This window comes from Chaetodon auriga, chromosome 17, assembly GCF_051107435.1.
Source record: "Chaetodon auriga isolate fChaAug3 chromosome 17, fChaAug3.hap1, whole genome shotgun sequence".
Lineage (NCBI taxonomy): Eukaryota > Metazoa > Chordata > Actinopteri > Chaetodontiformes > Chaetodontidae > Chaetodon > Chaetodon auriga.
Window position 1 is genome coordinate 19,696,340 of NC_135090.1, and position 14,920 is coordinate 19,711,259.

The 14,920-nt window shown below is 45.9% G+C and overlaps 1 protein-coding gene across 2 annotated transcripts in view; it reads left to right on the forward strand.

The window, feature by feature from the left end:
• The window catches only part of nfatc1 (nuclear factor of activated T cells 1), a 36,912-nt gene that overhangs the window by 15,274 nt on the left and 6,718 nt on the right, over positions 1–14,920 (forward strand). For both annotated transcript variants that reach the window (XM_076753716.1, XM_076753715.1), the window contains exons 7-9: positions 5,750–5,805; positions 8,705–8,837; positions 11,200–11,823. In XM_076753716.1, the coding sequence (XP_076609831.1) occupies positions 5,750–5,805; positions 8,705–8,837; positions 11,200–11,823 (813 nt within the window). The remainder of the gene's footprint in view (positions 1–5,749; positions 5,806–8,704; positions 8,838–11,199; positions 11,824–14,920) is intronic.

Genomic DNA, 14,920 nt, shown 5'->3' on the forward strand with positions numbered 1-14,920 from the left:
GTGTGAGAGAGAGAGAGAGAGAGAAAGAGAGGGCTATGTTTTTATGTGCAGTTTCAGATTCATGTTTTTAAGTCTGTTGTTGTTGCTACCCATGACTCACGCAGGAGGAAATCCCTTGTTTCCCCCAGAGAGACGCACTCTGTCACCTGTTCCTCAGTCAGAGCACAACATCTGAAAACAGTAACTGCATGGCAGCTTCGCTCCATCACGCCCTCCTCGGCAGAAATAACCGAGATAGCATCGGTTCAGTTGTCACTCCTGGTTACAGCCAATCAGTCACAAGAGATTACTGTACGGCCCGAGCGCCGCAGACATCGGCGTGTAATCTAAACCTGACTGGATCTCACCTTGCCTTCATTTGCCCCGGCCTGCCCTGCAGATGCTGTCTCTGATAAGTCACAGTCACTCCATTTGGAAAATTAGGCCTCGCTGTCCTTTATTCACCTCTGATTTTTTTTTTTTTTATTATTATTATGGTTCAGTTTCCTGCCGGAGGAGTTCTCCTGTGTAATTTATCGTCTGTTACTAAAGGCTGAAAGTGCAAAAATCCAAACAGCAATCAAAGACCGAGCGAAAGATTGAGCACAGGGTGGAAGCTGAAGAGAGAGGGAGTCCGGTTTTGTTTTCTTCAGAGCATTCAAATACAAATTGATGGTAAAAGCTCACATGCAGGCCAAGAAGAGAGCAGCAGTGTGAGTGAGAGAGAAGCCATTACTGTCCTGTGCAAAGCATGTAGCTCCAAAATGTCAGCTCAGAAAAACGGACCCGCTTTCAGCTTCGTGACAACACGTTTATCAGATCCTCTGATGGGCCGTTCAGCTGAAGAAGATAATCAATAATTGATTAGTTAGAGTCTATCGGTCGCTAGGCAGATTTCAAAATTTTAAAGAGATACAGAGAACTTATCATTGGTTGAAACCAATAAACACATGATATCCACCACAGCAGACGCAGGATTTGAAGGGGTTAGATAAATATTTTGTACCGGCACTCCTGACTTTTAAGTCAGGAAGTAGGAGAATTTATATCCTAGTGTTAGAAAAGTGATGGCCTTTCAGTCACCGGCCAATCAGAATCCAGCTCTGGCCAATACTTTATGACATGGCCATTATATAAAGTGTGTTATATGTCCTGAGCGGCTCCAGTTTTGCGTATTTCGTCTTCCTCTTTCTTCTCTCTTTCACTGATTTTCTTTTCTCCTCCCTTTCAGTCGTTTTTAATAATGTGTGGTTTTCTGCTCAGTGTTTCCCCGCCATGATTGATAATAGCTTAATCTGAGCGAGAGATCCTGAAGGAAATCCTTGCAGAGGAGAAACCCTCCAGTGAAAAGAGCGTTTTCACATCTGGCCCGTTGCACTGGACAGCTGCCCGGTCTGCTGCAGTCAGTATCGCTGCGAATACCCGATTTCCCTGATCCATCAAACTCCTCAGCTTCGCGGTAGCTGTGTTACTGTTGTCTTCATCACCTGTTGGTCTTTAAGAGGGCCAATGAGCACTTCAGACAGGTAGAGACCTGGACCAGCTTTCAATGCCTGACGTGTCTAATTGTTCTTGGCGAGTACGAGGGCCTGAAAATTGAACTGTGAGAGGATTATCATGCTGCCAGGCTGCCAGATGGTGTCTGGAGTTACCTGTAGAAAATTACAGATAACCATCCTGGTCTAAGCCCAGGAGAGCCGTGAGCAAGACGACGGCAGCGCGGCAGCCGGGGGAATGATTTTTAACATGAACCCTGTGGTGGCTCAGTTAGCTTTGCTAGCTGTGAGCGGTGGTTTTGTTTTGAGGGAGGGGTGGCCAGTAGGCTTCGGTTTCATCGCATTCATAAAACAATGACTTTCACTCGAAGCCGCTCAGCGGTTTGGCTGCCTCTGACACTTCTGAGAACAATGGCTGTTTTCATAAACAAATCAATTACAGCCACATAAACAGCAGGGATTATGTTTTCATAAATTACAGTGTATGATTCATAAAACTCACAGGCCCGTTTCAGAAACTCTAGATTGATTTCTAGATGAAAAGCTCTGCCTCATGTCCAGATGACTCTGTGCAGCGACAGTCGCCGCCGTAGCTGCGAGTCGCGCTGTCGAAGAGCGGTTGTCGAGCATGTCCTCCTCCACTGCTGCCATTTATCAGCCGCCCCTTCCACACCGCAGCGGCTTGCGTGCAACCTCGGAAATCCACGTGCTTTTCGGGCAGCAGGAAGGAAGAAGTTTCAGTCATCAGCGCGAGGACAAGGGAACTCTTTCAGCGTGCCACATGGGCCTGGGTAGAGCATGTGTTTATATTTACTGTACGTTATGAGGGCTTGGGCACATGCCACCATGCTGTTTCACTCTGGGCACCAAAGTTTCACTCCACCCAACTCCAATTAAGGAGCACAAGGAGCTGTTTGATTCCCTTTCTAAACCCAACATGACAAATAACTGTACTGTATATTGTTTGATCCCCCTCAGCTGCCATGACTCTGTACAGCACACCGCCGCTGCGCCGTCGACTGCTCTGTGTTATGTCTCTTCTGAGAAAGTAATGATTTGTATAGACCATTGCTAACGAAATGTGAATTGTAAGACTTCTGCGAGGCTGGGACGCAGCCAAGGCGAGCGAAGCCTGGGCGTTGTGAGAGCTGGAGAGGGGTACTGGGTTTATATGGTCGGGGTGGTTTTGGGGGAGAGGTTTTAGGCTGAGTTGTTTAACTTAGATAATATTGGATATTATCCAGCACAGTGGGCCAGGGAGTTAGAAACCATATTGTGCTCGTTGAAATTTGGTAGGAGGGGAATTGGAGAGTGAGTGCTGCTGAAGTCTTTCATTGGATCGGTGCAGGCGTTGTGCAGATGTTGCCCTATAACTCTGGAACATTCTGTGGTTATCAATTACATTCTGTGGTTATCAATTATCCGGTACACTCTTTTCAAACAAAGGCATCCCACGCATTCAACTTTTCAAAGCTCTTATTTTTTCGGCTCTTGAGAAGTTTCCTGGCAAAAGGTGGCTGGGCACCAAACACAAAGTGCTAAATTTAATTTTTCTATCTCTGCATTGATTTGAAGAATGATGTGAATCAGAGGGAGAGAGAGGGAGAGAGGGAGAGGAAAGCAGACGGGGAGGCGCAGAGAGAGACGTAGAGGGAGATCTGAAAAACATGTTTACCTCCTGCGGACCGACATCGGCTGCAAAGGCTTCCCTTCTGGAGAGGTTCCCAAAGTGGAGAGGAGAAACAGGGAAAACAACGACAGAGACGCGCTGGCAGAGTGAAGTTTAGTCAAACAAACATGTCTTAGAGACAGAATCGGTTTCATGGAGGAAGAAGTCATCTCAGCGCTGGAGCTGAAATTGAGTGGGAGAAGTTAAAGTTTGAACACTGATGATAAGATGTTTGAGTCAGAACAGGATTCAGTAAATCATCATACTGATTTAAAAACGTAAAAACCCATAAAATATGCCTTTACAACATAAAACTAAAGCATCCACTGGACACTGTGTGCGAGCAGAGATCCTGTACAACTTCCTGTATGACAGACTGGTTTCATTTCTATTGTTTACACGTCGGCTTCCTTGCAACATGGTTTGCAAATGTTGTATTTGATTCAGGGGAACACACACTGGTGTGTTTTCTCCTTCACCAGATGTCTGCACCTTGCTTTGCACCCGCCACGATTCTTAACATGGCGTCCAGAAAATGCAGTGCTTTTGTTATTGTGAGGTTTTAGGCTGCAGGTTTTAAGCTCGTCTGTCACCAGGCATCCACGCTTACATGTCTGAGGAAGACGAGGGGAAATGCTCTCAACTATTAGCCTTTTGTCTCCTCACTGTCAGGCTCATATGTTTATTTTGAGCGTCTACTAGTTTTCCATACTTTAATGTTCAAAAAACACATTATTTCTCACATACTGCACATGACTGTCTGAGTCACTCCAGTTTAGCTCCTGTCTCTTTAAGGCCCGCCTCCCAAAAAGCCCAGGCTTCTCTGATTGGTCAGCTCTCACAGACCTGAATAGGCATTACCTACTACTCTCATCATTAGTTGGCTTCAAATGAGGTTTAACATTCACAATGTTTCAGTTGATTGTCCCTCAATTTACAAAATTAGTCCAAAATCACCCCAGACTGTAGGAGCAGACACTAGCTACATTAGCCAAGCAACATGCTAACGCCAAGGTCAACAGGCTAGCCTACAAAATAAACAGCAAAACAATATAAAACATGGCAAAACTTACAGCTTCCAAGTTGGCATGGCAGCAGTGATTATGGATAGTGTGTATAAATAATGTGAAGCAGGTTTGAATGAGGGACATCACGATCTGAAGCCTCTGTCTCCAGGTGCTATTTGAAATACTCAGACACAGAGGTCTGCAGAAAATCTTGCCAGACAATTAGGATGTTAAAACCATAACTGTGTCCCAGCTCCACAGACTAATTACCAGCAGGTGCACTGGAAAAGTGACCCAAAGAAGTGCACTCCAAAACGTCAGCATGCGTTTTTAAAGCTGAGTGGTCATGAGTTTGAAAACATGTCTCCAGAATCAACAGCTCAGTGCTTCTCCTCCTCCAGTTGGTCATTCCATTCCTGTAGTTTTGGTCATTGGTGCATGGACAGTTCTCTGTAGTTTGTTTTACCTTTGGAAGTAAAGGGGTCCCTCTCTTTTAGGGGATGCATCTGATATTAATTCTTGCTGAAGAGCAGCAGCTAAAGCTCAGATCCACCAGAGAAAGCAAAGGGAGAGTGCGATCGGAGCAGAGGTAAACAGGTTTCCAGTGTCTTCCCAGACATAATAGAAGCTGTCAGTGCCAAGCTGCACCTCCTCCATCTCTGCCACCTCACAACTCCTAGTGCTACCCCATCCATCTGCACCGCGCCGTCTGCTCGATTCAAACCCTCCACTTATCAAACTGCAGACGGCCTGTTGAGCAACACGGCGCATATCTCACTTCATTTTCTTCCAGAAAGATTGGCCACAGCTGACCTTTTCTCTTTAAGCGGCAGTTTCCTTTCCACGTAAAGTCGTTTTCACAGTCATTCTGTGTCTTTTTAGGGCCTTGTTAATGAGTCAGGGGTCTAAAGAAACTGCAAATGTTTCCCTCTGTGCCTAATAAGTTGTTAAAATTATAGTTTTACTCACATCTCGCTGGGCAGAGTGACAAATCAAACTTGCCCGTGTTTTCCGACAGCTCACATGATGCCCCGTTTTATTGGCTGATGGGAAAACCTCTTTATTGTGGCGAAGCATTACCAGAAAAAGAGCAAATACCAATACCATTTAACCATCGTTATATGGGGATAACAGAAGGATTCCTATGAGAACACAAGAAATCAGAAGTTTGAGAGTTGAGGCAAGTTGTCAGTTTCCAGTCGTTGCGTATTAACGAGCCGAGCAGCTGCTCGAGCATGTTGGGATTCCACACAGCGATGAAGTCAAGGTTTCTCTCAACCACCAAAGATGTCGCTCATCTCTTTGGTATGACTGGGGGTTTTTTTTTTTTAGGATTGCATCAGATTTCGCTCTCTCTGTCGTCTCTTTCTGTCTCAGGTTTGTTAGACTGAGGATATGAGCTCATGAGCGGCGGGTCAGACGGTATGACGTGTGCGATACCCTCGGCTCTCTGGACCTGTTTTATATATCACTGATGTAACAGATGATAATAACAAAGCTCATTCCATTTCTTCATTTCTGCTGGGAGCCAAGTAGGTGGGTTATTTTCCGATCTGTCATTAAAAAACTCCTTTTTTCTCTTTTCCTGTTTCTTTCAGATGGTCACCACCTCTGGGAGACCGAGGCCAAGGTTGATAGAGACGCCTCAAAGTCTGTAAGTGATACATGTGACCCTGTTATCTGTGACCAATGCAGTCTGATTTAGGATTAAAGCTCTGAGGATGAAGCAGCTGCTCTAAACCTCAAACTAAGTGGCAAAACATTTTCTGTTGAGCCTGTTGAATTCAGCATCACAAATCTGGATTTTCACTACTTTAAAGGGCCTGTTCGCCGTAAATGCAAAACTAGACACTCATATCTGTAATGGTAGCCAAACGTGCAGATATATTTGGGTTTTATTTGCCCTAACGTTGAGGTATCCATCCATGAATATTCTGCTTTCGCCCCAGTAAGTGTCAATGTTTTCCATTGTGAGCACAAATAGAATTCCAGTTACATCTCAAACTCATAACCTGCATGGCTAAACACTCCTGGAAAACAATGACTTAACTGAACGATGACATTTTGATAACAGCAATGTAAATGTGCAGATGTTAGCTAAAGTGCTACTTGTGCACCTGAAGTTAGAGTCAAATACTGGAGGATTACAGCTACACTTCAAAGCTATAATAGAAAAATTGGGTTTTTTTGAGGGTGTTTTTGTGTAAAGTTACTCTAAAGGAGTAGTTCCTCACTTAGGGAAATACCCCTATTCGCTTTCACTTGTAACAAGAAATACTGTGCGGTAATATGAGCAGCTATCTGTAGTTAGCTTAGCATAAAGACTGGAAACAGCTAGCCTGGCTCTGTCCTAACATAACACAATCAATCTTCCTACCAGGCGCTCTAAAGTTAATTAATTAATACATTATATCTTGCTCCATCCCTACGCAAACTGAATTGTATAAATATCACATTGCAGTTGTATTTGTTATCTCCAGACAGAGCCAGGCTAGCTGTTTCCCCCGGTTTTCAGTCTTTGTGCTAAGCTAGGCTAATCAGACGATGGCTTCCCAAAATGTTGAACTATTCCTTTAAACCATGCATTCCTAACACACAGTTAAAATGAACATGGGATGCACACACACACACACACACACACACACACACACACACACACACAAACTAGTGCAGAGTATGAGTGCAGATTTTCGGGGGGTGGGGGTTGGGTTAACAGCAGCGTTGTGTTTGAAATGTGTGGAAAAGGTTTTCAAAAGTTCAGCCTTCAACCTGTGGGAGTTCGTGCTTGGCAGCGTGTCCTGTCTTGGCCTGTGACAGAGAAAGAGAGAGAGAGCGATGCAGTGGTGGGAGTCTGGGAGATAGACGAGGGGATTAGAGGGTGTCTATATGTGAGGCGCTGCACCTGCTCCCAGTGTCTTCCTATTGCAAAACATACACACTTTCGCTCTCTTTCACACACACACACACACACACACACACACACACACACATTGACTGTTGGGACACATCTGTCTGCTTGAATAGACAAAGGGCCTCCCCGCCTCCCTCCCCTCTCAGCCCAGTCTGCTTGGACTGGTCCCATTTTAAACACTGACGCTGCCTTGGCCAGGTTTAACCTCTGCTGTTCCACCACAACGCAGACCAAACCGCAGACTGAGAATACCTCAGCGCTGCCGTCACCTGCACACGCTGACCTTCCACGCAGATGAGGGAGACGAGGGATGATTCTGCTTTGATTTCACGAACTATTTACAATTAGATACATCACATTGCTCATATAAACTTAGATAAATGGTCCTGAAACGCTCGCGCGAGCAGTCCAAAAATGCTCCTTCATGCTCAATTTGTCACGTCTTTCTTCCTCCCGTCCACATGAGAGAAATTAGTTTTGTCAGGTAAAAACATGTCAGCGCTAGTTTTTCTTGCTTTCCGCACAAATTGAAGGTCTCGTTCGGTCCTCGGCGGGTTGTTTTCACAACACGGCACATGTGCACATAAAGCTCTCAGAAAAGTAAGAGGATGATGTCACTCATGCGTGTTTTGGATGAAGAATCGAGCCTGTTTCTTATCAGTGTGTGTAAATTGACAAGCGGCGACACGAGTGAAATGCTGCAAATGTTCCCGTGCGCGGTGCAAATTGTGAAGCGTTTCCAAACTTTTTAGCAGCTAATTCTCTGAAGGACAGATGGACGGCGGCGAATAAGAGAAGTCGAAGAGCCTCATCTGGCTTCGCTTGTCTTTACGACTGTAGTGATTTAATATAACGGGTGTCAGCTCTCACCTGTGCATGTCAGGGCCAGCCGTCCTCCGAAGCACAGTTTGGTAGACAGATGACTTCCTGTGTGGCTACTGAGCAGCACCTTAGACTTGTCTGTCCACACACACATGCACAGAAACACACACACACAGATGGGGCTCGTATGGCCAAAGGCTGAACTCGTGAACGTTGTCGCTCCTGGCCGTCACTCTCTTCTCAGACAGCAGGAAGCTCTGCTGGGGAAATAAACTATCCGGACAATCCCGAGTTCAATTTATACACATTGAGCTGAGTTATTCGCTGTGCAAACAGCCACGGCTCTCTGTAACCTCACTTCAGGGTCTCTTTGTGGCTCCCTCGTTTGGATTACTACCAGATTTTCAGATATTATCCGCCGCCCAGAAAAACACACACAACTCCAGGCTGTGGATTCAAAGGGAGGACGACTAAGTGAACACAAGAATGAGACAAAGAAACAAAAACAAACGGCAACAATATCTTAAACCGCAAAAATCTCAAGGGTTAGTGTGCATATGTGGCAAACATTCATTCATCAGTACAAGTGATGAGTAAAAACCACTCACATCGTCCTCGAGAAGCTCAGTTTCCTCCTTTTTTTGCTCATTTTCTGCTCTCAGTGTGGCATCTTTATGAATGAAAGTGCCGTTTCATTCAAAAGTGATTAACAAAAATCACCTTTTTTGTATCTAATACAAGATAAAATAACACTTCATTGATCCTCGAGGGCCAAACTACATGAATGCACGACTTCATTTCATGTTTTTCTCCGTTGCAGAATTCAATCCTCGTTGAGATCCCTCCCTATCGCAACCAAAGAATCTCCGCTCCGGTCCACGTCAACTTCTACGTCTGCAACGGCAAGAGGAAAAGAAGCCAGTACCAGCGCTTCACCTACGTCCCCGCCAGCGGTAAAGCTCTGCTCCTCATGCACATTCACATCCTTAAAGATGGAGTAAAGCAATGAAGTGGTAAAAAATAAGCTAAGTTATCTGTCAACAGAGCGTTTTTAAAACAAATAAAAACATCTATATCTATGAGCCGTTTTGTATCGTCAACGTTGATCAAACATCTTCAGACTTCTGGAAATTCCTGCTTCAAGCATGAAGAGACTCAGCACTAAATTCAGATAATTAAGCACAGGAAAAAGCTTAAAACAAGAGAAGATCAATCCTGTCAGACACAAAACAAGCACACACTGCCTTGATTTAAGATACTTCGCCTTAGATTTTTTGTTGATTTTTTGAGTGATGATTAACAGCTTCTGTCAGGGGAGTTTGGTGTCTGGCTGACATTTGGTGAAAAAACCTGTCACCAGAGAGCTTCACAGACATTCAGATATCACAGAAAGGCATCACCAAAATAGCAAAATGCCTCCTTATTAAGCCCTCAGCACATCCTTGCTTATTCCGCCTTTCTGCTGTTTTCCTGTCATCACCACAGCACTTCCCCGTCCTCCGTCTGCTCGCTCTCTTTCATATGCCAGACTAATTAGAAACATTTTTGCCAGCATCGTACATCTGAAGACGAGAACAAACAGTTTGTTTTCCCCCTTGTCTGGCGGTTTGCTAGGGAGGAACAAAGCAACCCTGTTATTCCCTCATTGTAAAAAAAATCTATAAAATCTGTTCTTTTCCATACCTGTAGCTACATGAACCCTGCGGTGACTGGACACACAAGGGTGGGGAAGGGGGCATGGGAAAAGTGTGTTATTTGAATAGAGAAGCTATTGCCAAGCTAAATATAAACACTGACCCACCAACTGAAATGTAAAAACCGCTGCTAATTGCACTCCGGGCTTGGAGCGCAAAGCCAGTGGGTGGTTCAAAGCTGCGATTCAAGCGGACTGGCCCAGCCCTGAACGTGGGCGACGGAGTGCCCCGCCGTGAAAGTGGAGCATTGTCCTCGGGACGCGGAGAGCGCGAGGGAGGGGAGAGTCTGGGGGACAGCTCGTCTGGTCAGTGTCTCCTGAGGTCTGTGGAGCCGGGGTGGACAATATGTCCTGCAAGTCTGCAAGAAAGTCTCCAAGAAATGGGGAGTTCTTCTGTGACGAGACTCAGTCTTTGCAGCAGGTGTTCGCTCAGCTCGTACACAAACAGATTTATTTTTGGGGCCTACAGTACACGCTCCGGAAACCCGGGGCCACGCTCTGTTTTGTGGCAACACAAACATTGGCACTTCTTCTGCTGCTTTCTGTGCATCTTATCCTCCGCAGGCAGACAGACGCACTTCCTCCAAACGGGCCCAAAATAGGGGCGCGTGTGCTATTTTAGTGCCGCGGTTGACTTAACCATCTCATCGCAGTTCCTCTTTTACAGTTGTTGACAGTGGAGGCTTCAGTGAGGCATGACGCGTCCTAGTTTCACTCTTTTCAGTCTAATTGGCCCTTTATTTAGCCCGCGAGACTAAAAATATCTTTTTCAAGGGGTTTCTAAGCAAGCGAAATCACGAAAAACGAACAGTAAAATACAAGAATGAGAATCGCAGGAGGAAGAAGAGAAGCAGTTTCCTGCTTCAGCTGCGACGTCAAGCTTCGTGTTTTAATCTGAAACAGCTTCAGTACAAAGAAGGAATAGATCCAGTTTGGTGATGCAGCGGTGGAGCTCAGGGCCAGAGCCGTGCTGTCGTTCGCTTGTAACTGGACCCAATCGCTTGTTATATAAGATTGATGTCGTGTCAGGAGCTGCAGCAGATTGACGGCCCACATTTCAGAACCCGGTGTCCAACATGTTTTTGCGCTGGAATCTGGACGGGTGGCCAAGACGCCGGCGACTGAGAACAAGTCCTGCCTCATTTGAACTCAGCGTCGGTTCTCTCTAGTGCAACAACCACAATCCTCAAACCCCCCAAAGCCTCCATTTTGTCTTCTTCAGCTTTCACGTTCACTTAAATTTCTTGTCTTTGTCTCAATGAGCGAGCGGTGATTTATTTTAAATTGCTGAACCCTGCTGAGTACGGAGCTGCTGTTACAGCAACATATTTCATATCGCACATTTAGTGGATATTAGCACCAGAGCAGGGTCCAAAGAAAATAGGCATTTTATTATAGAGCAGCTGGATGTTTCTCGTGTTGATGAGTCATCCCTTTTTTCCTGCTTTTTTGTGAATATTTTCGGTGGGGTGGGAGAGCTCGGGCCCAGACACAGAGTCTCATTGATGAGAGTGTTTGTTTGGCAGCGGGTATCCTAGCCACAAACCCACTCACTCACACACACTTTCAGGACGGTTGGAATGTGTGTTTACTCATTTAGCTTCTCCTTCTTCTTCTCTCAGTTCCAACAATAAAGACGGAGCCACATGACGACTACGACGCCCCTCTGGTGTGCAGCCAGCACGGCCCCGGCCTGTCCTTGCACCCGAAGCCGTACTTCCCCCCTCAGGTCATGACCCCGATGATGACCTCTGACCTCAGGCCGTGCGTGGTGGGCGGGGCTTACTCTGTCAGCCAGCAAAGATTGGCAGCCAAGCCCTCCTCGCTGCCCTCCTCGTCCTCTCCGAGCACCAGCCCCAAACTGCACGACCTGTCGCCGTCGCCCTTCTCCAAGTGCCTCCCTGCCGGCCCAGCGGTCCAACACCCGGGCCAGCAGTCCCCCATCCCGCATGTCTCCATCATCCAGGAGACGCCTGGGCGCTACCAGCCTGGCCTCTATCCACCCAGTAGCTCCTCCTCCTCCCCGACCTCGCAGCCCTCCACCCCGACTGACGCCCCCTTCTCTCCGAGCCACTGCATGACACCAGCGCCGCCGGTCAGCGGCAGCGCCAGCCCGGGAGCCCAGCAGCACCCCAAGCCGCCAGAGAGGGGGCGCGCCTCCCTTCAGGAGGACGGCAGCCCCCCGACGCTTGCTGTCAGCATCAAACAAGAACCACAGGAGCTGGACCAGATGTACCTTGATGATGGTGAGGGAAAAGTTTTATTATTATACCAAATGATGCTTTCTAATCCAGTGCATGGAAAAAATTATAAAGCGAGCAACCCGTCCAACCCCCTAATTAACTAAACAAAAAGGTTTTTATGGTCCTCCAACATATAATGACCATAATATATCTGCAGGTGCAGATAGGATTTCAGATCAATATCGTATGACTCACCGATCACTTCGCCAGCAGCTGAATGTTTTGGCCTTCTGTCCGTTTGTTTTGGATCTCCTCAGAGGTTGTCATTTAAAGGAACAGTTCAACATTTTGGGAAAAGACTCATTTGCTTTCTTGTGGATAGAAGAGAACCTCGATACCGCTTTCAAGCCTGTACAGTAAATATAAAGCTACCGCAAGCTGCCGATTAGCTTAGCTTAGCATAAAGACTGGAAACAAGGGGAAACAGCTAGCCTGGCTCTGACCGAAGGTAAAAACAATCGGCCTACGAGCACCTCTAAAGCTCATTCATTAACACATTATACCTCCTTTACTTAAGCTGTACTAAAAGTGATGGAGGGTCGTGTGCCGGACAATTTCTTCCAACTATCAGCAAGAAACCAACAAGCATTTTTCCCAAATGTTATTCTGAATGCAGGACAAGCAAACATTGCAACACATTTTACCTGGAAAGGATGAAAAATAAACGTGTTTTCAAGCTAAAAATTCCCAAGTTATTTAGCCTCTTCAGGGAGCATTGGGTAGCATGCTGACCACTGTAGGAGGAGTAGATTGGGGAGTGGTGACTTCACCAAAAGCTGCTGCAAGGCTTACTGTACTTGACTAGCGGCTGCTAAAAGACCTGCATTTTTTAATATCTGTCAGCTTTCTTCATCATCTAACTTCTGAGGTAATTAGATCAAAGAAGCCCGGTGGTCTAGTGTTTGATATATATGGCTTTAAGCGTTGAACAAGACAAGCCCGCCTGAAGCTCGCTGATGTAATAAATACAGTTTTTGTGACCCACTTTATTTATCTCGGAGAGAGCAGGGTTTAGGAGCACAAACTTCATGATCTCACTGCTCTGGCCCTCTGCGCTCACCGCTGAGGTTCAGGAGGCCGCGCGCTCTCGGCTGCGGTGATTGGAAATAAATTGGATAAATGGGCTTCCTCGAGGCAAAAAGAAACTGGCTGTGCGCTAGCCCTGCAGAGGATGGAGAAACACTAAGCAGCAGCTATCAGCGGACAGAGCAGCGGCCTTTGATCCGTCACCAGAGCGCCTGCTGAACGGTCTGGCCGAGCTTCCTGGCGGTGGTGGCTGAAACGCTGCTGCAGACTGCAGGACTCAGACTGCTCCCATGCCACTTCCTCCGAGCAGTCTGGGTAAATACATTAACACTTGTTAACCCTGTCTGCGGGGATACTTGGCTGGCTGGAGCTGAAGACTTGATTTGTAATTACGCTCTCTCTGGTGCCACCGCTGCTCGTGTCTCCTGAGGATTTCTAGTTTCAAACCAGGTGTAGTTAAAGTTTTTAAATAAAATCAGAGTTTCACCGTAACTGTAATGGATGTTTCTGAGGAGCCGGGAATCCAATTACACTTGTTTTCACTGGCAAATTGAAGGAAATTTTACTAAGCATTCCAAAGTTAATGTGGCTTCTCACTTCATTAAAACCTTTGGCAGACTTTGATACGACTTCTCGCTTTATGGCCTCGCTCAGGTGTGGTGTTACTGTAATTTCATGTCAGCCGTGCTCGTTAAAACTCAAACTACGACATCTGAGACTGTTAGGGAGCTGAGACACCGACTGTCTCTGCAGGCATTCAGTGAAAATAGGATCCAGAGTGTGTTTGATCTGTACATTACGGCCAGAAGTCAAGATCACTCATTATTCATTTAATGTAGAGCAGTTTGATTTAATTTCAGAAGTGATTTAAGTGAATAGTTTAAACACATGAATCTTTAACCACTTTTCCTGTTGAACAGCCACAGTACACTTCACTCCTACATGAAAGTAACACAGTCAGGTGTTTTTGATCTCCCAGCCGAGCTTTGTTGTTGCCTTCGTGTCTGCAATCAGAGCTGATATCTTTTCCCTGTTTGTTCAGCCCTCTCGTATTCATCAGGATCCCCCTGTTAGACTTTTTTTTTCGCTTGCACCGTCCCCTGAGAGGTCACAAACATGTCTGCTCATGGAAAGTCTGAATCATGCTGTCTGGCCCCGAGCCGGGGCTATAGGCTGCAGGGTGCGCAGTCTGAACTCCGGCGCTGCTGAGGCCGAGGGAGATGGAGGCCGGCCACGCTGCCATAAAACTTGCTGACTGAGAGGTTTGCATGCTTCCCTTTGGCTCAGTGAGAGTCTGGAAGAAGCGGCCAAAGCCATACGTTATGCTGCACAGTAGTGTGCCGAAGACCTTTGTCAGCGGTGAGGTAACATGAGTAAAACGTGCATTTTGAAGTCAGATCTGAGCCAAATAGCATTACGAAATGCTTTTTTATGGCGTGTTGTGGCCTTGTTAGATGTCAGAACTGCACAATTGATGACCAGAGACATTTGATGATCATAGGAAAAGTATTTGAGAGTGAACGTGTGACTAATATCTGACTGAAGACTCTGTCTGATTTTAACTGTAAACTCCTTCAAATCACTTGCAGCCACAGCTTGCAGAAAGAAGCAATATTTATCATTAGTTTATATGAAGCATTTTCACTCTTTTTTTTTATTAACTTAAGCTTTGCACAGTACATTCGGAGGAAACGCATCACTGCTTTATCGCATATCCATCAACATCCACATCTGCTGTGTATTACTCGTTGCCAGTTACAGTTACTGATGCATTTCTAAATGCACACAGTGGCCAGAAAAGAGAAAAAAGTGATGTAATGCAACGCAACAGCCCTGTAATTAAAAACACGCTTACTTAAAAAGTTTGTGTGAAAACCACTTTCCTCCACTTTCCTCCTTCAGGTGTTGGTGTGCTGACTTTGTGGTGGTCTTGTTGACAACTGCATTATAAGTAATGTAGTGTTTCTAATATTCTGTCCACCTGAATATATGGAGGAGCGTAAGTATTAGAAAGGCTTTACAGCATAATGAAATCCAATACAACGACCAGTTTAACTTCATCAAACTGCAGATA